This window comes from Alternaria burnsii (genome assembly GCF_013036055.1).
Source record: "Alternaria burnsii strain CBS107.38 chromosome Unknown 744, whole genome shotgun sequence".
NCBI classification, from domain to species: domain Eukaryota; kingdom Fungi; phylum Ascomycota; class Dothideomycetes; order Pleosporales; family Pleosporaceae; genus Alternaria; species Alternaria burnsii.
Genome location: NW_024066119.1, coordinates 668,008 through 690,878, shown reverse-complemented (window position 1 = coordinate 690,878; position 22,871 = coordinate 668,008). Strand labels below are relative to the sequence as shown.

Below are 22,871 nucleotides of genomic sequence, written 5' to 3'. Positions count from 1 at the left end.
GAGCGCCAAAGTACTATTGATTGTCTCCAGAGCTCATCTCAGGTGATGGTATCAAGCAAGCGCATCTCCCCATGTTTATAGAATAGACATCGCATTCACTGAGAGAACAGACATCGTTCGTCTGCTACTTTATCCTTTGATTCAACTGTATTGGGACATCGTTTTATATTGGCGAGCCACTTACCTCCACCCGCACCTTCACCTGGAGTTCTCAAGCCACAAGATTTCCATACATCTGCTTGTATCTTCAATACACCATCCTACCTCCCACTTCTCTACCACCCAGTTACTCTCTGCACGTAAGACATCTCATTTACCTCACAAATAGGTCTTATCCAACTGCTTCCGACACGCCTAACGCCTACTATGGCAACTACACTCATCGCTGACCTTCTGACCTCCTGGAGCAACCCAAACGAGGCAGTCGACGTCGAAGTATCTGCCGCACCGCAGACCTATCAATGGACCAAAGGACAAGTCAGGGCCCATTTCCGATCCAATAATCAACCCCTCATATGCTGTCCTTTTCTCCCGGCCCCTGTCATTCCAACCACTGTCATGAACATCAACTATTCACATAATAACTTACCTACTCTCCAATACTATATGGAACAAGATCCATTCTGGCTTGCCCATCGGATTCTCTTCCAATCCCAGTTTGTGTCAGCCGCTCGCTTCACCACTAACGAGTGTTACTTTCTCGCGGAGGAGGGCGAGCCAACGGTTCAGCTAAACGGAAGGCCGTTGTCTGAGGCGGAACGCTGGCAGCTTCGTTATGAACCTGAAAAGATGGATATGAAGGACTTCCAGCCCACGGAACTAAAGATGAAGAAGGGGGTTGTGATGAGGATTCCGCCATACACGGTGTACTGTTTCTTGGTGGCGGACGATTCGCTGATCACGACGGGAGGTATCGTTCCGAGGGGTTTCCAGGTTGACAACGGGATGATGGGATGATGGGCTCGTTGGAGTTTGAAGAGGAAGCTTGAATGACAGACGGTGTTGTTTGGTTTCTTACACAAGCTGGAGACTTTTTAACGTACAATGGTTAGCAATTCATGTATACTTGGGTAATGCTTAATGTGAAAGTTATAACCCTAGAACGCCGGCCGGTAGATTGGTACATGGTGGCAGAATATTCGTTCCGGCATCCATAACAATACCAAAAGGTGCACGCGACAAGAATCCTTGGTGTAATACGTAAGTGCTTCGCGGCCTGTAGGGCAATGGTGTGTGTGGGTACGCATCATGTATGCAGCACAGAGAAGATCTGGGTCACAAGACGCGAGATGCGCCCTACTCATCATGAGATGGGACGAGCTCCGGCAGATTCTTGTATCGCAGAATGATGTATCACTTCCTCAACTAGCGCCCGCCTTCCCGTTCGAGACCCTGTCAGATGCATGGTAAACGCAGCGCTGACGACAACTAGTCACATATAGTTTCTGCCTTGGACAGATTTGTCGGAAACCGAGGCTGATGTCTGGGTCCAAACTTGTCGCCATACGCAGCTATCATGGTCGGGCCTGCTGGACGTGCAGATGCAATGCAGATGCGCGACGGTCCTCTTGGAGTATTGACCAATGAGCAGCATGCCATGTGGATTGGAAAGACGCCAAGTATAGGGTCATTGCTGCCTTGACAAATGAGGAAGCAGCATGTAAGGCTGGAGAGGCTGCGAAGAAATCGCTTTTTCGCAGATGTATCAGGGTTGCTATGGAGGGTTTACTTTTTACTCTTCGCAAGCCGCGCATGGCGTTTATAGCCTCGCTGGATTCGATGGATGGGTAGCCAACGGCCAGGGTGTTCGGCCGGCCGTCAGCTAGACAGGGTAGCCGGAGGAATGCGGCGCCTCAACCTATCATGTCGTCGATTTTGTATCGATAGCCCATCCCGCGCGTACCCAGACTCCGGGGAAGTGTTACAGGTGCCCGTCACTAAGCCGTTGCTGGTTGCATGCATGCGTGCTAAAGAGTCACGGCCCAAAAGTATCCACGGCCTCTTTCCCCTCTGCATGCCCACCAGTTCTGTCGCGTCAGTCGCGCGTCCTTCAATCTCCGCCTTGCCTGTGTATAAAGACCGTTTGCATCCCCCCGCGGTGACGAGCCGGTTTTCGCAAAGTGCTCGCAGAATCTTCGGTACGCGCTCGGCCCCACCAACATCTTTTCCTGAAATCGTGCTAACGGGAGGGAAGCCTCGACGGGAACAGCGACATGTCTCACTCTTAGACTTTTCGCGTCCTCTGCGGGATGCTCAGCCATCAACACCAATGGCGGGTTTCGTGGACCCAAATCCAAACATCACGCGACAAAGCAATTATACACCCTTACCTCCACCAACACCTTCGAGACGATCGCTTCCAGACGGGCCATGCAACTATCGCGACGCGAATGTAGGACAGTGTGGATGTGATCAATTCTGGGACAAGCTCAGTGCTGAGCTGCACGATGAGAGCGCCGAGCACAGGCCTAGCAGTGAGCGCTCAACGTGGTGTGTTTGTGGGCACCATGCCTGCTTCCATTTGAGGGCATCGCGTGCGCCAGAAAAATCTGCGCCTTTGACAAATGCGCCGTTTCAATCGCTTCATGTGAGAGGTGAAGAGCGACAATTGGAAGACAACCTTCTGTCCGAAGGGGGCCAGGCCAAATACAATGAGCGCATGCACCAGCTGCCTAGTCACAGTCAGCGACTCTTGCAACAGTCTACTCACACCAACTCATTCAGTCGCTTGCTACAAAGTCAGGACACTCCTTCACAAACCAGCACGAGCGGCCTTCCTGGAATTCCTTCAGTCTGCTTGCTATCTCATGAACGGCGCCCAGTGGCTAACAACGAAGCTAGGAATGGCGTAAATCAGTCGCGTCAAACGGTGGCGGGTCTTGGTCTTTCAATGATGAACCTGCAGAGCATGGATCGGATTAATCGTCAGCAGTCGCCCACACCGACAATACCCGACGATATCAACATTCTTCATACCCCGCGAAAGCCCTCCAACGAGCCGAGTAACTCCCCAGACAGGGCTCACACGGTCCAAAACGAAGCGAACATCGTCAGTCCATCGCGCGGCATTCTTGAGCAAGTCTTCGAGTTCAACCGCAACTTCCAGCCTGACGAGCCCGGCGACACCATACCGAATACCTACAATCCCGACGACTACATACAGAGCGCTACCGAGGTGGCTACTCCAAGTGTTGGGAATACACCAGATCTGAGTGCTGCGGATCGGGCCGTACAGGATGGGAAAGATATGATTGAAGCAATGAAGCGGATAACTTCGGAGATCCAACAGCAATCCGCTGGCTCATCAGAAGGACAGACATATGCCACGGTTCCCACTCAGCTCTTGCCAAAGAACACTCCTGCAGCGCCACAGGAACAGCTGCAAACCCTCCTCCAATCGGCTCCTGCACAAGGCCTCCAGAAGCTCGTCTCCTACCTTGCTCCTCTTCACAACCTGTTAAACTCCATACCTAACGTAGCTAGCACTATGCAGGAACTTGGCAGCCGCCTGGATTTGCTGGAGAATGGGTCCTTCAATTATGTTCAGCCCGAAGATCTGAATCAGACCTTGGAGATGTATGAGGGTAGGCTCATTGATGTGGAGCATCGTTTGGACGAACATGAACGGATGCATCAGGCCATGGATGACCAATCTAGCAACAGCTCTTTTGGCAGAAGGCGCGTAGATAATGTTACGACGTCGTTCGGCTCCGTAGACTCGACTACTTCTTCAGCTCTTGTTCTCGCAGCCATGGATCGCAAGGATACTGAGATGGAACTTGACAACATCAAAGACAGATTGAATGTGTTGGAAGCTGCAGCGCCACCCACATCGCTGCAACCTTGGGAGGTGGAAGTCGTCCTGTTACCATGGGGCCCTGACCTGAAAGGCATCTGGTTCTCGCCTGAAGAACCAATGCATGATGTAACCAAAACAACACAGAATTCCGAAGAGTGGACTCAAGCCCGGACATCAAAGGCTATCACCATACCATTTCTCGGACGAGACACAGATTCTAGCCCCTATCCTGTAACCCGAAACTCAAATAAAGACTCCGTGCCAAGTCAGACTGAGAACGGATGGAGTAGCCAAGACATTAGTAATTGGGCTTCAGGGTCTACGGACGACTGGCTATTCCCGAAAGCCTGTGGAAGCAATAACCTAGTCTACAAGCGACTCCAAAGCAGGGGTTTCGTGCGAGATGTCACATTCAGAGGCTCTAGTGCCAAAGATATCCAAGAAGCTCTGTCACACGCCTTTTCCGACGTGTTCGACTATCTGCAGTACGATGACAGCGACGAAAATCCTATGATTGCTGCATACCCTGGTCTTCGGGCGCCGTACATACCTTTACGAAAAGTAATTAAAGAGTCGCGGCTACGATTTCTTACGCCTGCTGAAATGTCCAGTAGCGCGCTCTGGAATGCCCAATTCCTTTCTGCGGGCGTCATGATGAGAGTCTCTGGCGGAAAGAAAAGGTTATACGTGACGGTCCGCGAAGCTTATACACAGCAAGTCGACCGCAACGAATTTGTCGTCATGGAACAGTCATGGCCGGAACTGCGACAGTTACCTCGCTGTCAACCTGACAAAGACTCACAGATGGAAGGCATCGATGAACATGGCCAGCCTCATGTTCCAGAGGCTGATGCAAAAGAAGCATGCTGGCAGTTTGTTGAGACATATGATGCGCCGCCTGCCAGTGTGCATTCCTCTTTTGGAAGCAACCAGTCAGTTCAGCTATCGATGCGTCCTGCTGGGCGAAATTGGCGGAGATCGATTACCCCCAATTCGATTCTGAAAAATAAGCAACCCCAGCCCATTTCTCCATTGAGCGAGAACCACCCACAACGCCCGCAATACTATCGCAATCGCACAGTCTCTGCTTCAGTCATCGACACCCACCCATCCCGCTTGTCAAAGCGCCGCCTCCACGCTTCTACCACAGAACAATTTTCCGCCCCACAGCCAATTTCACATGCACCTAGCCTTTCAATGACGAGATTGAAGCGACGCCGTGTTGCGAATTCCTCCTCCCCACGGCCTGAGACTGCGCAGGTTCCAATATGGAATGCGACTCCTCGTCACTCGCGAGAACCACCCTCACCATTCTACTCATCACAGCCTGCCCTACCGCGATCCAACTCAGATGTCATGAGCAGACCAAGTCAGCGCTCTGCTGCCGTTGCAGGAAAGTCAACGCCTTTCGCATACGCAACGCCGCACTCGGGGCCTTTTGTGGGCGGCCCTGGCTTCAATGCTTACAACAACGGCGGCGATACTGAACCCGATGACGACAACGATGACGGTGAGCAAAGCTGGCCCGGTGTCACTGACGGCGACAATGATAGCGCCTCGGCGCCAGATTTTGAAATGAGTGCAAGTTCTGCAGACGAAAGCATCAAAAGTTTCTCAAGCGACGACGGAGAGGATAGTGACGCGGAACTGCGTGCGTTTGCACAACGCCAACTAGGCGAGGATAGTGATGCTGAAGCACATGCATATGCGCAACGTCAGGTAGTTGAAGAGAGCGAAGAAGACGACGTTTTTGACTCTTTGCTTAGTATCATTGAAGCTTAGACCCTCGTGAGCGTTACTCTTCTAAGGGATATAAGGTCGACTTGGATGTGGCGTGACATCATGCATTTCAAGCATGGGATTCTGGATATTCACGTCCAGCTAAGAGAATACGAAGAGAGATGAGGCACACATACACCAACTTGGGCGTTCTGGATTAGACAATTTTGTACTATACCGCTTCCTTTATATCTCAAGCGATGTCTTCATTTCGGACCCTAGCCGGCAGGGTGTTTCTGTATAATATTAAGATTGGCATCAGGGTATGGTTATATGGTTCAGCATTTGGTGGTGTCAACAAATCTTCTCTCTCCCCTTATGGTGGCTGAGTTAGGGAATACATATATCATATGAATTAGTGGAGACTTCTTCTTATTTCCATTCAGGTGATGCGTCTATACGTACGTACACGTATGCCCACGCATTCACTTGTCTCCGACGACGCCCTCTTCACAAGAATCGCATGTCATGACCACTCTACACTGTCATCCGTCTACATCCAAGCTCTACTCTTCTGACTACCTGTATCAACTCTGTACATTAATACATCAGCACGAAACCCAGCTACGATAAACGATGTGCACAACTTACAAAATCCGTTACCTCCCTTGCAAACGCAAAGGCTACGACCTCTGCGTCGCCGCAGATTTTCAACAATGCCAAAAGGCTAAAGAGAGTCACGAGAGCTGTACCGTATCAACCACCAGAACCATATGGATCGATTACAAGTGTCCCCAACATGGAGGACCAGCACCGCAAGAAAGAGAGAAGCTGATGAAGAAGAGGGGCGTACACGGCACAAATAGGCAAATTGTGATCAGGAAGGGGGACAGGCCAAGTAGGTGGGAAGGTGCCGTTTGTGTGGTGATGTGAAGGGAGTTCCTTTGTGGATTGTTGTGACAGTGTACGACGAACCATAATTGCGACGGCGGTTTTGAATGAAGGGGCTCTTTTGAGAATTTCAAGTGTGCAAAGTATTAATCTCATTGACCATCATCAGTGGTCGGCCGCTCTTGTCAACTTCAGGCCACAGACCTTTTCCACGGCTTCAGGAACCGCATGCTATGAGACTACATGGAGAGACAAGTATGCCTGAGGCTGGATATGCGCGTATGGTACACAATCAAAGAGTAGCTTTGGGCGGACCCGCAAAAAGTGGGGAAGACCGTCCTAATTCATACTGACCTCGGCTGGTAACCAGCCTGAGCATCACAACGACGCGATCGTGACATGTGCGTCCCTGTAACAACAACAACATAGAGATTCCTCCTTCCTTATCCCCAGTGCTCGTTTCCAATTCGCCACTACAGACATCGTATAGATTGGTCGTTCAAGTATAGCGATTAACACAATGGCGTCGGCAACCTCCCAATCACACCCTCTCTTGCAGGCTTCCTCGGCTGCCTACGCCATCTTGGCAATTGGCCATACAGTAGGCGCAGAGCTCCCTATGAATAACAGTATACTAACATTGACTGTAGATGAAAGGTCTCGATCAGTTCAAACATCCCACGATGAATACCCTCCCGGTCATGCTCCGTGGTGCCAGTAAGATCGGTTGGTACGAAGGTAGCGGTTTCTTCCTGATGATGAGTAAGTCCATTTTTGGCGTTCTGTTACGCTTCCTCGTTTAATAAAAGCCTCTATAGGTATACTCAATTACAAATGGTCGGTTACTGGTATCTACGATGTATACGACAAGAGCATCGCAGGCATCTTGACAGGTATGCTAGCTGCTGCTGGTGCGGCTTACTGGAAGAGCAATGATAAACCTACAGCCATTACACTGGCTGTTGTTGCAATTTTGCAGGGACTTGGTATGAGAAATGGTTCGTATTCCCGTTTTGCGTAGGTTCTGTGACGCACACGCAGCAGGGTCAACCACGTCATAAAAGGAAAATACATTATCATTACTGCTATGTCAGGCCCCACTATTGAACCTGCTATCGAAGAAACCATCATCGTAAACTCGTAAGTCATGAACGAAGGAAGTGATGGGTATAAAGAACCATGGTCGCCGTTGACAAGATACTGAACCGTTAAGACCGTGAAAGCCATCTAAAGCATTACCCATACCGTGAACGCCGTCACCTTTTATGAGCCATCTTCCTACTCGTGAGATGTCGTAAGCTGAAACTTTCCGACGACCTACTCACTTGCATCCTGGCTCTTCCTGATGCTGACAGGAACGATCCGCTTGTTGCTGCCGAGCAGGCGCTCGAGGCGAGCGACATAGTATTCGGCGAAGGTCTTACTGCTGTCCTTCTTCCATTCGTCATCAGCTAGCTGCTCAAGGCGGAGACAAGTGCGATCGACAGCCTCTTCGACCTCTTCAGCCCAGTTGCTCTTTTCAGTGACACCATTGCTCTTTTCGCTAGCCTGGTCGCTTCCTTCAATAACAGTCTTGAGGGACCCGGTGCTCGTCTTCATGAGCGTAGAGGGAAAGCAAGGGGCGACCGAATTCGTGGGCAGATCATCAGAGGTGAAAGTCAGGTACTCGACGATGCGCGGGTTCACGGCAGGGGAGCCTAGAGCAATAGGTACTGAGTCCTCATTCATATCGATGGAACCAGGGTTCTTACGAATTTGCCCGGAACCTTGCTTGTCCCTACCACTGTCACTCAGAACCTCGGAGATACTCGCAATATCGGCTTCTTCATCCTCGGCGACGGATGCTTCGGGCGAGTAGATGCTCGAGCCCACGTCTCCTTCGCGGTTGCGGAGCTTGCGGTCATTGAGCTTCAGCTGCACGAGTCTATCGCCAATCAAACTGAAGCCGCGACCCCGGGTCAATGGGTAACGATACGCTACGGATGGAGCCGGAGAGCCGTATACAGGTGTGTTGATGGGTGGGGATGGGAAAGCTGCCTCCATGGCGGCCTCGTTGAGTGATTCCTGGATAGGAGCAAGGATCTTGGCGACAGCCGTGTAGTCCATCTCCGGAGGAGGGTCGACAGGCTCGTAAGGACTACCTATAGGTTCAGTTGCCGGCGTCGGGTGTGGTACTGACGCGCCATCGGATTGCGAATCCAAGGAGGTGACTTTGGTTGTAGTATTGGACATCATGGTGGAATCAAAGTCAGGAGCCGGGGTTGAATTACAATCAATCTGACTGTTTGGTCTTGTTGGTATTACTGCGATATTCGTGCTCTGTAATAGGTCGAATAAGTAATCCGGGTTCGAGGTCGTGAAAAGATGTTGATCGTGGGAGTGCAAGCTAGCTTACTTATACGAGCAACTGACGCTTGATTATAATGTTAACGCGGTCGATAATTTCTGACGTTGAAATCAGATCATGAAGAGTCGCGGATGGTTGTCGTAGATCCGAGTGTGGGGAGCGAGAGGAGCGTTTGTGGAGAAGGTGCGTGCGCCTACCCAAAGTTGAAGAACCGCGAAGCAACAAACGCGTGACTTTTCACGCAGACACGGAAGTAGCCACACAGTTCAGAGTTGTCTATACAGTAGATGGCTAGCGGGTACAAATGGTGTATGGAGTGAAAGATGTAATCAAAGACCCTGGATTGAATATAGCTGAATCGACACTTCACTTATACTCTTCGCGGCAAGTGCTCCAAGCTGGCGCCATGCACTGAACTCACACTGCGCTGCCGAACAGCTTCAATTTCACCCGATGGCGTCCTGAATACAGAGGTGCTGGAGGGCAGGTCGTGGAGCGCAATGCCAGATGCGACTACCACCCCTCCATCAGACTCACTCACGCCCGGGTTGCTTCTTTCCTCTTTTTTCTTTGCAGCGTACCAAGTCGGGAGGTTGTAGTAAGCTCCGCAAACGAAAATTCCGACCCAAAGCACCAGTTCGGAGCCATAGATGACCAGGCCCAGAATATCAAGCCTTGGCTGGAAGACGACTGACACCAAGGAGAAGAGGTCGCCTAGGGCATCGATGCCCACGAATATGAAGGAAATACCCCTGACAGTACGATGGACGTAGATGTCCCAGTAGTGTCTCATGACACCAGCAGCAAGTAGAGTAGCTGAAGCAACTGCCATAAGGATACTGGGCCAGTGAAGACCCTCGGCCTTCGCATGTTCAATAGCAAAAATGAGGCCAGCTTGAATGCCCCCCATCAGACAAGCCACCGGGATGACAACAGCGAGGGAGCGGACAACTGACCAATTCTGTTACACGTTAGCCGCCATACTCGAGAATACTCTTCGAGAAGAACTATTGACCTTCTCGTAGTAGTAGCACTGGATCCAAGTTACTAGGCTCAGGATGGTAAGGATCTGAGGCTGAATCCGTAGCGCAATGTTGTACCCTTCTGCAATGTTATAAACTCCAAGTGGGACTCCAGCCCATGCCCAAAGCATCATCATAGTTGGCTGGAGTCCGGTAGCATTATGTCTGTGATAGTTGATAACGATCTGGGGAACCAACTATGTCGCACTATTAGTTGAGCTCCTTTGATCGTGGTAGCTTGAGGCGTTTGTGTACCTGAACGGACCAACACACCTGTTCTTATCAACACAACCGCTTCAAAAGTCCAGGATATACGTACTGCGCCGAGTGTACCTAGTACGTTCGCGGCTACTGGCACGTCCATGATCGACACTCAAGAGCCGATATGTTTGTTGAAGGAATCCGTTTGTGATGTTCAAGAGCTGTCGTTCATTAACACCCTCCACTGCACGTCCACCACGTCCTTCTTAACAACGCGCCAAGAGCAATTGGAGAGCAACAACATGTCGCGAGACGCACTACGAAAGCACGGATGCACGAAGTTAAACAACCCCGATGGCGATGAATCACCCGCAGATGTACCGCTGTTACGGCGAAAGCGCGACAATACATGACATGGTTGACCCTGGAAAGCTGCCTACCTCCGAGGTCCGATCTTCGAATAGCTTAGAAATCACCACTTGAGCGACGCAACATACCGCGACCACGATAGCGTTTTCGAGGCAGTAAAACATGGCGCAGGATTCGACGCAAACCGACGAAGGGCAGGACATAGCGGGAAAGCCCGGGTACAAGAAGCTGGCGAACGGCATCATACTCGGTCCAGATGGCAAGCCGTAAGTACCGTGGATTCTGGAATGCGCCGGAAGACATGCACACAGTACAACGGCCAATGTTGTAGAGCAAGCGTATGCTAACATCTGTGTCCAATCTATAGATGCCGAACCTGTAACGATGTAACCTCCCTCTTTGCCTTTGCAGGCAAGCTGCCCACAAAACGCACTCCTGCTGCTGCCACTCCGACTACCACCGAACCCGCACCATCCCTGCCCGCAGATTGCCCGCCAGACGTTGAGGCTCTCGGTCGCTCCTCTTGGACTCTACTACACTCTATAACTGGCGCCTACCCAGCGAATCCATCACCACAATTACAGTCCGAAACCAAGTCCTTCCTTACCACGTTTGGCAAACTCTACCCGTGCTGGGTGTGCGCAGAAGATTTCCAGAAGTGGATGCAGAAGAACACGCCAAGGGTGAGCAGCCGAAACGAGTTCGGAGAGTGGATGTGTGAGGCGCACAATGCTGTAAACGAGAAGCTGGGGAAAGAGCAGTTTGACTGCAAGAGGTGGGAAGAGCGATGGAGAACGGGATGGAAGGATGGGAGATGTGACTTCTAGACGTCAAGGACACATGGACACGTGTTGATGTATGATTATGTGTATACGAAGAACATGGGTGGTGGGTCATTCATAGTGAAGGACACCACTCTGTACGAACACGGACTAGATACCGGCATTGGGCGGCGTTCCAAGGTTACAACAACTCAACCATCTCTACATGGCCCGCAACAAGCTACACTCATTATGTAGCCCGGTTCTTTCTTCATGGCTTCCTATGCGACACATGCTTCCCCCACCTCCCGAGCTGGTTCGGTACCAAACCTCCCAAAGTCTCGAACACAATGCGGTGTGGTACCATAACAGACTATGATCTCACTACGTGTAATGATTCACACGCAACTATCCGGAGTCCGTATCTTAGAAGCCGTGCATCTACTAATGTCCTTTGTGATACCCATGTACGCATCCTCGTCGCAACTCGATTCCTATACATCAATCATCTCAGCCAAACATCAAAACAGCAGCAACAGCGGGAACATGGCTGCTACTGCCACTGTCTTACTGATGGCGAGCAAGCACAAAGCCGACTCCTCGTCTTCTCCAGAAGACGCGAATACGCACATCGACCGCAACTCTGTCATCGCATTGTCAGTTTTTCTCTTCCTGGTCCTTGTAGCCATCGCATGGTACCTGCGCCTCCACTATACGCACAAGCGACAAGCAGACTTAGAGCAGCAGTCGCGATCCGCACAAGGTCGTCTCGATCCAACAATAGAGAGGGTTACATGGAGCAGACAATGCAATTCTTATGGTGAGGAGATTGGCAGAGTTAGATCAGGGAGCTTATCCAAGTTGAAATCAATCTCACTGAGAAAAGATTCTGTTGCTACATCCTCATCGAGAAGTAGTTCAGGAACAGAGAACGTGCAGGCAAATAGGGAGAAGAGGAAATGGCCCGGGTTATCTCAATGGCGGATACAAGGTTCCAAGACTTCGATGTTGGGGCCAAATGCTTTTGCTCTTCATCAAAACACTCTCCCTTTGACGTCTACTGAAAGACCTTCTCCTACGAATTCTCGTCGGCAATCTCAACGCGGCTCCTTGGATCCACTTCCTCTCCATAATCCTCTTTATCAGAGGTCAGCTCGACGGTGCAGCTCCTCGCTCCCACAAGATTCATACGATAAGCGATGGTGGAATGAGGTCGCTCGACGAGGATCCACAACGAGTCCTACACGACGATCGTCTATTTTGGACACTGTGCTAGAGCCGGGAGCCAGGGGTCACACAGGCGATTCCCGAGCTGCCGGTGGATTCAGTACCGTAAGCAGGGATCATGGTGGAGGTAGTACGGGTAGTGCGCATGCATCCTGGAGAGGAAGTAGAAGTGAATCGGTCATATATGATTGGACACGACCCACAGATGCTGAAGTGCACGCAAAGAACTTTGGAGATGTGATTTGGGACGGGCCTCGTTGTGGAAGGGGCAGTAAAGTGGAAGAGAACATTCAAAGCATGGATTGGGCATTAACGATGTAGCAGATCCCATAGGGATCGCTTACTTCGTCGCAATTGCAAGGTCAAAATGAAAATTGCAAAGAAGCAATGCATTCCTGTCTTTTCCTATCATAAGTACTGTGGGTGTAGGAAATTTCTTTCTGTACGGAGCGCGATTTGAAGCGTATCTCCCCATATCTTCCATGCTGTCATTGCTAACATTATTTCTTCTGCTGAGAATCCAAATTACAGGATGATTGTAGACCTTCCTCGAATTTGGTAGTGAGCCCAGACCAGCTAGCTGTGGACAAGTTCCAGAAATCGACTCAATGGTGGTATCTTGTGTATATCTCGCACTTTGGTGGGAAACGTGAAAGTTTACCGCATAATCTCCTGGTAGATGAGAACTTCTGAAAGTTAGCAGGGATTCAACACGAGAGCAAGATGACGACATACGTTTGAGCTGCTCCTTGGTCAGATTGTCCTTGTTCTTGTCAAAATCGAAGAACTCCTCTGGGATAGGGTCGGCCGTCGGCTCGTCATCTGGGTCATGGTACGGCTCAAGGTATGGGTGCTTGAGCGCTTCCTCGACTGTGATTCGCTTGACAGGGTTGAAAGCGAGTAACCGCTCGAGCAGGTCAAGCGCCAGATCGTTGGTTTTAGGGAACATGGCCTTCCACGGAATCTTCTTCTTGAATGGCAACGATCGAATGTATTCACGAGCTCGGCGGGACTTGATGCCGTAGTAATCCTCCATGGTAGGCGTACCGAGCACATCGAGAATCAGCGTGAGTTGGTGGTGGTCTGACTACAGTTAGCAAAGAGCCCCTGGCGCATCCTGTGTGCGCAATACTTACAGTCCTTTCCTGGGAACAGAGGCTTTCCGCTAAGCATCTCAGCCAGAATGCATCCTACACTCCACACATCGATGGCCTTTGTGTACTCCTTGAACGTAAGCATAATCTCGGGCGCACGGTACCAACGCGTCGCAACGTATTCCGTCATGAAACCTGAGTTGTCCTCGGTTGAGGCGGCTGAGCGGGCAAGGCCGAAATCGCAGACCTTCAGATCGCAGTTGGCGTTGAGGAGCAAATTGGAGGGCTTGAGATCGCGATGGAGGACGTTTGCTGAGTGCATCGCCTTCAGCGCGCGCAGGGTCTGGTAGATGAAGTACTGGCAATGGTCGTCCGAAAGCTCTTGTGTGCGAATGACGCGGTGCATGTCGGTCTCCATGAGTTCCTACGTGCTGTGTTAGCCACGGTTGAAAGCTGTGAGATTGGCGGGCTACACACCTGGATTAGGTAAACTTCGGTGAAGGTCTCGTAGTTCCGAGGCTTCTGGATGTCGAGAATGGAGATGATGTTCTCGTGGTTGAAGTACCGGAGTAGCTTCATCTCTCGTAGTGTTCTCAGACAGAACATGGAATGGTCAAAGGGCGTGATCTTCTTGATGGCGACCTTCTGGCCGGACGGCTTGTGCAATGCGGAGCTGGAGTAGGATTAGCAACAGTCTGGCTGGCACTGAGAAGTGGGACCTACCAGACAACACCGTACGCGCCTTCTCCTACGACATCCTGAATATCGTATTGCTCTGAGACATTGAAAGAGATCTTTCTAGAGCTACCGCTCCCCGCTGGTGGCATGTTGGCGGTTGTGGTGGTTGTGGTGGTGGTGGGTATGCGCTGATGCGCGGCGGACTAGGTCGATTGAGCTGGTGCTCAGTGATTGCGGGGTCGTGATTGCTCGAGGGTGGACAATTGAAAAGCGAAGGAGGAAGGTGGATGAGGATGCGTATGCGGTGGTGAAGGTGGGATCTAAGAGCGTGCTTGTCAGCTCAAGCTCGGAAAGGCTGTATGGCAAGCATTGTTCGCAGAACAGCAAGCGTGTCTTGCGCGCGTTGGTGAAACGGCACTGTGTCAGACACTGAGCCAGCCCCACGTGCTGGCCTTTGAGCCGCAGAAGGTGTTCACGGCGGCAGCGACCACGACAGAGCACAAAGAAGGGCTATTCTGTATTCGTCGCCGCCCGCGTGTGCATCTATCTAATTTGACATACCAAAGGATTGGGGTCGTTTGAGGATCGAGGTCCGTCCGGTCACCAGAGCCGACAGGTCGTGCGTGCGCTTTGGTGGTGCCTGGGAGATGGCGCTCGTCTTTAGCCGTTTAATGACGCTGGTTACCGAGAGAGATGTCGTTGACCAACCGATTGGAGCTGGTGCGGCTGCGCTTCGGAGCTTCTCGAGTATGCTGGGGTGATGCCCGCGCAAGGTGGAGAGGGAGTGAGGCGGTGACAGAAAGGAGACGGATAAGGTGGGGGCAGGGTCTGTTGTATTGCCAAGTCAGTCCCAGATGCGATCTCAGCGTGGTAGCAGGTAGCGGGTAGCGGGCATGAGGAACGTGCCTTTCTTCACACGGGAGGGGATCGTGTAAAACACTCGAGAGGGGCGATGGCGTGTTTGTTGCTGCTGCGGGCGGCCGTGTCGCGCTTTCCAAGTGGAATGGCGGGGTCAACCAGCTGGGCTCAGGTGCAATCGAATTCAACACTACACAAGGCAAAGACAAAATGCGCGTGGGAATCACAACTTGCAAAGACCAGCAGTACGCGCCGACTATAGAGTGCAAATATACCTCACGGGACGTTGCAGCCCTCGTTTGGTGTCCGCGACGGCCGCCCGCCATACTTTGAGCTAACCGCCGACATGATCCAGCCATTGTGTGAGCTGCGCGAGTCACATCCTGTGATTTCTGCTATATGCACGAGAATCAGCTTAAACATTCCAGAATTGTTTCGCCAGTACAAGCTACCATTCTTGCATCACCTCGTGCAATGTGCTAAGACGGCCTTCTGCATATTTGCTTTTTTGCCAGCCCTGCATCTACCCAATGTCAGGCCTCCCTCACTACCTTTCCCATAACCGCAGTCACCTCTCTTGCTGCAGGGCGGCTGCCTGTCATCCTCCTCATCACTGAAGCTCAAGGCTCGGATGCTGTAGGGCCATGGCTGAAACCGGCTAGTTGCAGGGGCCTAGTTCCACATCTGCAACGGCTATACTTAGCAGACCCATTATGAGACCAGCCTCGCCATGCGGGATCGTCCTCTCCGAACCTATTGGTTCCCGGCTGCTCCCCTAACTCGACCGTCACCAACCATCCTATTCTTACATTTTCGATCATCTGCGTCCAAGACTCTTGACTGTCTTATCGTTGCGCTTTACGCGCTAGCTGTCGGCACCGGCATTTCTTGGGGTCCGCTGAGGAAGGAGATATCCGTGGTAGCCCGGCACGTCGACATCATAGCTGTTTGATGTCGAAGCATCTGAGACTTCCAGAAGCTGTTTCAGATAACCGCCAAGCCTAACAAGGAGGCCTCAGGATACCCGCTGCCGCCGATGATGATAGCGTCTGTCATCATCAAGGTCCAGATCTATCCACCGTGGGGTTCCCGTATTACACAGCTGTCCTTGTGCCATGTTGCAGCTTCCAGCTCCATGCCTGTGGAATGAGCAACGGACACGACTGCAAGGTCCCGTCAGGCCGCAACCAGGACCTCGTTGCACAACGCACAGTTTGTCATTTTCGTTCTCATCTTTGCCATGTCTCGCGCACATCATAATTGCGGTGCGTCCCGGTTGAATTGGCGATATACTATCGGATTGAGAAGCTGCTGAACAACACCAAACACCTACTACGTGTGACAACATGGTTCATTGCCGACCCCGCAATGTCCTTGAGATGTCGCAGGGCGAGTTGAGCGCAAATGGGATCGCGCTGGTCATGGTTCAAACGGCTGCGTTGCCTTGTAAAACAGGCCGAGGACGCCGGCAAGGCGGGCCTAATCTCAACACCATCTATAAAGCAGTCTCTAGAAAAGAAATTGGGTATGTATTGTAAGTCGCTAATGCTCTTGGGAACCATGTCCATGCGTCGCTATCGTAAACCGTCACACCGGGACTCCGTATGTTTCCAAACTCCGAAAAACCACTCTTCCGTACAGTATCGCTCCATGTTATGCTTTCGAACCCCTCAACCAAGCTGGTAGTCACGCGGACGCTAGTGTGCCCATCGGTGGGTATTGGTTTCCTTGAGGTGCGCATGTGCACCATTGCTCTTTCGGTACGCTCTCCATAACGCCGGCAACGTGTTTACCGCAACCCCACCATGTGGTCTTGTCTAAAGAGATGTCAGCGATGCTCAGGAAAAGAACCTGTGGAAGGTGACATACTGCAGGAGTTGCAGGAAGCCTTCTTGCACATTTTAAAGTTTTGGTTGTAGGTGCTGAAGTGCTAAGTGGTGTAGCGTGGAGTGATGAGACGATGCCGACGATGGTATGCCGAGGGTAGAGGAAGTATGCCGAAGCCTTTGAATAGAGCTCGAGAGCGTGAATTATACTACTGCAGTGGGTTTGAATGCGTATCTTGGTTGATGAAGATTTCGAAATCGGGTCCATTCGACAAGCTCCCGGACCTTTATATATACGTCGCACCTCTCCACCTGCTCATACTTCTCGCCGAAGACCCTTCCAAACATGATACCTTACCTACGCGTCTTACAATGCCGCGGTGAGGCATGGACACTCGCCCGGGCTCTAGGGGACCAATCCTTCCCAGAATACTGGGCCTCTGCATCTCACTTCTGCTTTCTGATTGGCTGTCTAGTGATTTGTCCGAACCATAGTCGGCGACCACATTCGGCGAAGTGCCACTTGACGCTTTTTCTCGCTATGGGGGTTTAGTCTGCGGGAGGGGCGTATGACAGAACCTATAGCAGGGTCGTTACCGAGCCATAGAGAGTAAGGGTTGTCGATGGTTTTGTGTCGATGTGCGGACTTGCGTACTTTGTGGAGTGGGATGTGGAGGTCCAGTCTGATTAGTGGCGAGCGTAGGATAGTGCATTGAGTAGACGTGCTGCATGATGCTACGCCTTTGGGCTGACGCATGTAGATGCAGACAGATTTGAGATTTCCCATGGTAGCTAGAAAGAGACATATACGATATGATGAGGTGGCTTCAGCCTTCTTGTTTGGACTCGGAGACGCGTAGTCTCAGGCATCGTACGATTGTTCAACGGCATGATAGTAACATTCCGGAAGCTATGGGATTGGGCATCTCTTCAACCCAAGAATGAATTCAAATAATCAGTTACGAACAACAAGATAGCTTGCAAACTAGCCTCGGGAAAACACATCGCGATCTGTACAATGTACACTACCGGAACTTTTGCTTTGTATGATCCGAAACGCCTCCGCTAGAGGAATGCTCCTGCGTCTAAAATTCGATCATCGCTGCAGCTGCAACCTGCGGCATCTACTTCGCCGACCAGCTTTATTACGAGGTGCCGGAGTCCGCTTTTAACAACACATGCCCAGACCCATACAACTTAGTCAAAAGTAATCTTAGTAGCGGCCTTGACGTCTGAAGTGTCTTTGTAGAAAGCACCGTATGCACCATGTTCCTTCTTCTTGACAGTCGTACCGAACTTCATCAACTCTTCTGGTACGGGCTGGTTTGCTGCCTTGAGGACGTTGATCAACCTAAGAATAGAGTCAGCAGACCGAATTAGTGCAGGAAAATGCAAGGAATACTCACGATCCAGATAATGCTTTGTCATGTTCCGTGAAAAGCGTGATCGCCAAACCCTCCTTTCCGGCACGACCCGTCCTACCGATCCTGTGAACATAGTCCTCAGCTGTCAATGGGAACGTGACATTGATGACAACCTTCACCGCGGGGATGTCAAGACCTCGTGCAGCAACATCTGTAGCGACAAGGAGCGGCACGTGGCCCTCCTTGAACGCCGCCAGTGAGGCGCTGCGCTTCTCTTGGCTTAAGTCGCCGTGAATGCCACCCACGCGGAAGCCTTGCCTGCGGATAAAGTTTTCAATGCGCATTGCTTCCTTCTTGTACAAGCAGAACACAAGGATACGATCGTCCTTGTTCTTGCCAGATTGATATTGCCTGAGCAACTGCAGCAGGCGCTGCTCCTTAGCATGGGGATCAAGTACCTCTACGAGCTGCTTGATGCGCACGTTGGCACGGAGTTCGCCAGATTGATTGTCACCAATCGTGATTCTGACTGGCGAGTTCATGAAGGTGGATGCAAGATCCCGAACAGAAGGTGGCCACGTAGCAGTAAACATGAGAGTCTGACGCTTCTTGGGCGTCTGCGAGATGATCTGCCGAATTGCTTCTTCGAATCCCTTGTCAAGCATGCGGTCAGCTTCGTCAAGGACTACGTACTCAGCTTTGCTGAGATCCGCAGAGCCATCACCAATCAAGTCGTTGAGACGACCCGGTGTAGCGACTACAATGTGCGCCTTACGGCAAGCAGCGACTTGAGGGTCTTTTGGCACACCGCCATATACGCAGACTACGGACAGTCCAGCTGGTGTCGCCAACGCTACCAATTGATCGTAAATCTGAACAGCCAGCTCACGCGTGGGTGAAACGATGACAGCCTTGATACCCTTCCGCTTGTCCTTGGGTAGCGCTGCAATGTAACGCACACAGGGTACACCGAATGCCAGTGTCTTGCCTGAACCTGTCTCGGCGACACCAACCATGTCTCTTCCTGACAGCAAAAATGGCCAGGTCGCTGCTTGTATAGGTGTAGGGGCGCTGAACTTGGCAAAGAAGGCGCGTTGCGCATCGTCGACTGGGAGGTACTTGAAGTTGAGGATGGGTCGTAGGGCGCGACCGGTGGGTTTGGGGTCTTGGATAGTCATGGTGTTTTTGGTAAGGAAGGCGTCGACTTCGGCCTGAGGAAGCTGCGTCAGCTCCTTGCTCTCCTCATAATTGCCTGATTCGGTCGCGGTTGCGCTCGTTGCTGTAGGCTCGGCGCTGGCTTGGACCGATGAAGGTTTCGATGAGGACGCAGACTCGGTAGCTTCGCCCTTTGCCAATGCCTTCAAGCGCTTTTTCTCTGCCTTCCGCGCTGCCTTCTCTGCTGCCTTGATGGCTTCTTCGCTCTCTTCCGCAGTCTGGCCAGCTGGCTCGTCTTCCGCCGCAGCCTTCAGCGCTTTTTTCGCCTCTTTAGCCTCCTTCTTTGCTTTCTTTGCCGCCTTGCGCTCGGCCTTTGAAAGCTTCTCGTCATCTTCAGAGCCCTCTACAGCTTCGACACTGCCGTTGGTCTCGGTCGCGTCGATTTCGGCGGTCTTGCTAAGCTTCTTGCTCTTGTCTTTCTTGCTCTTCTTCCTTGAGAGGTCGGGTGTAGTGGTCGCGCCATCTTCGGCGACAACATCAGAGATTGGACGTTTCCCCATCTTGTTGGTGGGCAATGGCACTTGTGGAGAAGCTGCGAAGGATGGCGGAAAAATCACTTTTTTCGTCGGCAGTCGGACCAGGGCACTATCGATAAGACCGCGACTAGTCCCAAAGGGTCCAACGCGATCATAGACCAGCAAGTCTCGCGTCGTCTATGCTTTTCACCACCCTGCGCATGCACCGAGTGTGACGCGTACGAGTCTCTGTGTCTGCCCATAGCAGACGATAGTTCTCTGATCTTCCGGACTGGTGATTGCAAGCAAGCTCCGCAATTCCGCGCTAGTCAAAACTTTTACCCACTCGCTCTCACTACCGCGAGCCATGACCAGAACCACTAAACAACAGGGACCGCTTTTTCCAAGACTCCATGAGCGATCATGGCGGACGTGACAGTGCTGAGATGTTGGCCAGCCTGCGTCGATGCAATCGATTGGTCTCCGGATGGCATCATTGCATTAGCGTCGGATGAGCGCGTGGAGCTGCTCGTGAGTTGTGATCTATTCGCGTGCATACATAAGGCATCTCTTACTAACCGCTGGGTAGTTCCCAAACACCATCGACTTTGAGCGAGATCAAGTTGCCCCTCAGTGGCAGCACGTACCCCTCAAGGTGCCTTTGTTTTCCACCGATGAGCTACCACTCAAAGAGCCTGCGCCTATATCAAACTATTCCGTTGGAGAGGAAATATCGAATAGTGCACCCATCAACATTGCGTGGTCGCCGCCTGGCCTTGCGAAACACCGAAAGTGCGCACTTGCGGCTCTTACTGCGAATCTGACGCTTTCGATCTGGTCAGCCGAAGGCAAACTGCAAGAGGAAGGAAGCTGGGCTCGGCGGCTCATCATCAACGATGCGCTTGTTGACCACTTCGAAGATTGTGATGACGAGCTCAGTCACTTGACGGTATCAACTAAAGAACGACTGCGTTTGAGAAGCCGCATCCGAGCGTTCGCTTGGGCACCCGCTCTACCTGGTCCGGAACCGACTGGTGTCGTTGGAACTCACCTGTCATATGGTCAGCACATGTTAGCTGTCTCTAATGACGACAACTACCTTGTCTTCTTGAAAATCGGATCACCAACATCCACCCTGGGAGCTGAGCGAGACTGGAGGGCAGATGTTCTGATACATGAATCTTTCGCACCGCCCTCAGATACCATCTTTCTAAAACCCAACGTCTTCGAAGACATGGTTAAACAGCAAAGATATATTTCACACATTGCATGGAGTCCTTGGATCATTCGTGACGACTCCCATCATTCCGTAATTGTATACGCTACGAATGAAGACGTACGGGCTCAGGCAATCACGTACACGAGTGGGCGTATGACCTTGGACAATGAAATCATCTACACAGGCTATGTACTCCGATACGATGGGCCAATGAAGTGGTTCGACAAGCCCGAGAGCGAAAGCAGACTAAAGCTTGCCCTTTTCACGAACACAGAGCTGGTATACTTGACGATATCAGCCCTCGACGCTTCTATTATCACAAAGAGCACGCACGATCTGGACGGCCGATGGGACCCCATCTCTGGTGTAGTCTGGGATACGACCGAAACAGTAACACCTCGCCTACATATAAGCTCACTGATATCGACCCTCCACAATCCGACCGCTGTTCTTGAGGAGACATACGATGGCCTGAAGAGTCTTGGTGTTCCAAATTGGCGGGAGAAGATTGAGAACAACTTGGCGCTTTTCAGTGTAAAGAATGGACTCAAAGGAAATAGCAAAGCGAAAGTGTGGGGTCTAACAAGGTCACCACTAGGCGACTTCGTCGCCGCATGCAACAGCGTACATCCTTCTGATATGATCGAGTATGGCATTCCGGCTGACCGAAGCGGCACCGTGGCGATCAGCTCCTTGCGACGTGGTAGCCAGCGGCGAGATATATTTCCAAACGAGGACGTCACCGCTGAGGGTATAACCTACAGTCTCAAGAAACTGGCAGAAGGGGCTGTTGAGGATCCTGATGATATGCCTGCATTCGCAGAAGAGATGGTTTTGAAGCTCGCCAAGACTTATACAACTCCTTCTCGACCCGAGAACAGCGCAAAGACACCGACAGCGTACTCCGATGTCAACAATCTCGACTCGCTGATAAGGGAATTCAAACTGTCTGCCTTTCTCAATGCGGATACACTGAAGGACCGTTACACTTTACTCGTATCTGAAGCATACAAGACACAGATCCAGAAAGACCTGTTCAGGACACTTATCGCGTATCGCCTTGCTCTTGCCTTGCAACAGGTTCCTCTATCGCTCTCAAATACTCTATTCAGTGCGGAAGTCGTCATACATCACAAGCAACTCATTACTCTCGTCAACATGGCCATGAGCCACAACGATACATCGGAAGACAATGACCTCCCAACAGTCACTACTGGTGTCATAGACAGCAGCAGTCCGACGGATCGGACATCAGCAACCTCAACAGCAGACACATGTGACTTTTGCTCGGCCCCTATACCCTTCACAGACATTGCTTCAGCAGCTTGCATCAATGGACATCAGTTCCCCAGATGCGGATTGAGTTTTCTGGCCATCCAAGCACCAGGTATCACCAAGTATTGTGGCATATGCAACACTCCATTCTTGAGTGATGAGTGTGTCATGGCCCAGGAATATGTGGACAGCAAGAAGAGTCTAGATATCGGAGACGATGTAGTCATGGCTGATGTGACAAGAGATGGAGAGCTCTCAGAGGGGGTTGGTAGAAAAGACAAGGACGGTGGTTCATTGAATGGAGCGGGTCGAGAAAGTGTAGCTGAACAAGACATGGACGAGGACCAAGCAAGCGACGACCCAGAAGACGAGGATGGACTGTACGAAAGGAGGCAGATTCCTGTTACGTTGGCTCGAGTATTGTTCCTTGCCTGCGATGCTTGCGTCTACTGCGGTGGCAAGTTTGTTGGTTGAAAGAACTCAACTGAGCTTACCCGGCTTGAAAGGTATGAAACAACGCAACTTGGTGGATTGAATCTATCCCTAAAATT

General features: G+C 51.4%; 10 protein-coding genes across 10 annotated transcripts; 6 read left to right on the top strand and 4 right to left on the bottom strand.

Annotated features, from left to right (window-relative positions):
- Positions 1-366: 366 nt before the first annotated feature.
- Positions 367-957, top strand: GT037_008698 (uncharacterized protein; the record flags this gene model as incomplete). Its single annotated transcript, XM_038933745.1, has 1 exon — positions 367-957. One exon carries the CDS (start codon positions 367-369, stop codon positions 955-957), a length of 591 nt encoding a protein of 196 aa, XP_038783710.1.
- Positions 958-2,269: 1,312 nt separating this feature from the next.
- GT037_008697 (uncharacterized protein) lies at positions 2,270-5,581 on the top strand (the record flags this gene model as incomplete). Its single annotated transcript, XM_038933744.1, has 1 exon — positions 2,270-5,581. One exon carries the CDS (start codon positions 2,270-2,272, stop codon positions 5,579-5,581), a length of 3,312 nt encoding a protein of 1,103 aa, XP_038783709.1.
- A 573-nt stretch (positions 5,582-6,154) lies between these two features.
- GT037_008696 (uncharacterized protein) lies at positions 6,155-7,547 on the top strand (the record flags this gene model as incomplete). The annotated part of the gene is made up of 5 exons (XM_038933743.1): positions 6,155-6,442; positions 6,900-7,010; positions 7,060-7,171; positions 7,228-7,395; positions 7,474-7,547. Coding segments are annotated over 5 exons (753 nt in total), but the record flags the coding sequence as incomplete, so codon positions are not given.
- A 179-nt stretch (positions 7,548-7,726) lies between these two features.
- Positions 7,727-10,142, bottom strand: GT037_008695 (pq loop repeat protein; the record flags this gene model as incomplete). The annotated part of the gene is made up of 5 exons (XM_038933742.1): positions 7,727-8,728; positions 9,178-9,717; positions 9,772-9,975; positions 10,034-10,051; positions 10,098-10,142. The coding sequence occupies 5 exons, from the start codon at positions 10,140-10,142 to the stop codon at positions 7,727-7,729; spliced, it is 1,809 nt and encodes a 602-aa protein (XP_038783707.1).
- Positions 10,143-10,510: 368 nt separating this feature from the next.
- On the top strand, positions 10,511-11,175 carry GT037_008694 (mitochondrial fad-linked sulfhydryl oxidase erv1; the record flags this gene model as incomplete). Its single annotated transcript, XM_038933741.1, has 2 exons — positions 10,511-10,614; positions 10,716-11,175. 2 exons carry the CDS (start codon positions 10,511-10,513, stop codon positions 11,173-11,175), a joined length of 564 nt encoding a protein of 187 aa, XP_038783706.1.
- Positions 11,176-11,655: 480 nt separating this feature from the next.
- Positions 11,656-12,026, top strand: GT037_008693 (uncharacterized protein; the record flags this gene model as incomplete). The annotated part of the gene is made up of 2 exons (XM_038933740.1): positions 11,656-11,946; positions 12,024-12,026. 2 exons carry the CDS (start codon positions 11,656-11,658, stop codon positions 12,024-12,026), a joined length of 294 nt encoding a protein of 97 aa, XP_038783705.1.
- A 967-nt stretch (positions 12,027-12,993) lies between these two features.
- Positions 12,994-14,257, bottom strand: GT037_008692 (mitogen-activated protein kinase; the record flags this gene model as incomplete). Its single annotated transcript, XM_038933739.1, has 5 exons — positions 12,994-13,025; positions 13,072-13,419; positions 13,473-13,854; positions 13,908-14,103; positions 14,154-14,257. The coding sequence occupies 5 exons, from the start codon at positions 14,255-14,257 to the stop codon at positions 12,994-12,996; spliced, it is 1,062 nt and encodes a 353-aa protein (XP_038783704.1).
- Positions 14,258-16,652: 2,395 nt separating this feature from the next.
- Positions 16,653-16,866, bottom strand: GT037_008691 (uncharacterized protein; the record flags this gene model as incomplete). The annotated part of the gene is made up of 2 exons (XM_038933738.1): positions 16,653-16,783; positions 16,836-16,866. The coding sequence occupies 2 exons, from the start codon at positions 16,864-16,866 to the stop codon at positions 16,653-16,655; spliced, it is 162 nt and encodes a 53-aa protein (XP_038783703.1).
- A 1,123-nt stretch (positions 16,867-17,989) lies between these two features.
- Positions 17,990-19,871, bottom strand: GT037_008690 (atp-dependent rna helicase dbp3; the record flags this gene model as incomplete). The annotated part of the gene is made up of 2 exons (XM_038933737.1): positions 17,990-18,143; positions 18,199-19,871. The coding sequence occupies 2 exons, from the start codon at positions 19,869-19,871 to the stop codon at positions 17,990-17,992; spliced, it is 1,827 nt and encodes a 608-aa protein (XP_038783702.1).
- Positions 19,872-20,249: 378 nt separating this feature from the next.
- Positions 20,250-22,794, top strand: GT037_008689 (uncharacterized protein; the record flags this gene model as incomplete). The annotated part of the gene is made up of 2 exons (XM_038933736.1): positions 20,250-20,357; positions 20,416-22,794. The coding sequence occupies 2 exons, from the start codon at positions 20,250-20,252 to the stop codon at positions 22,792-22,794; spliced, it is 2,487 nt and encodes an 828-aa protein (XP_038783701.1).
- Between the last annotated feature and the right edge of the window lie 77 nt (positions 22,795-22,871).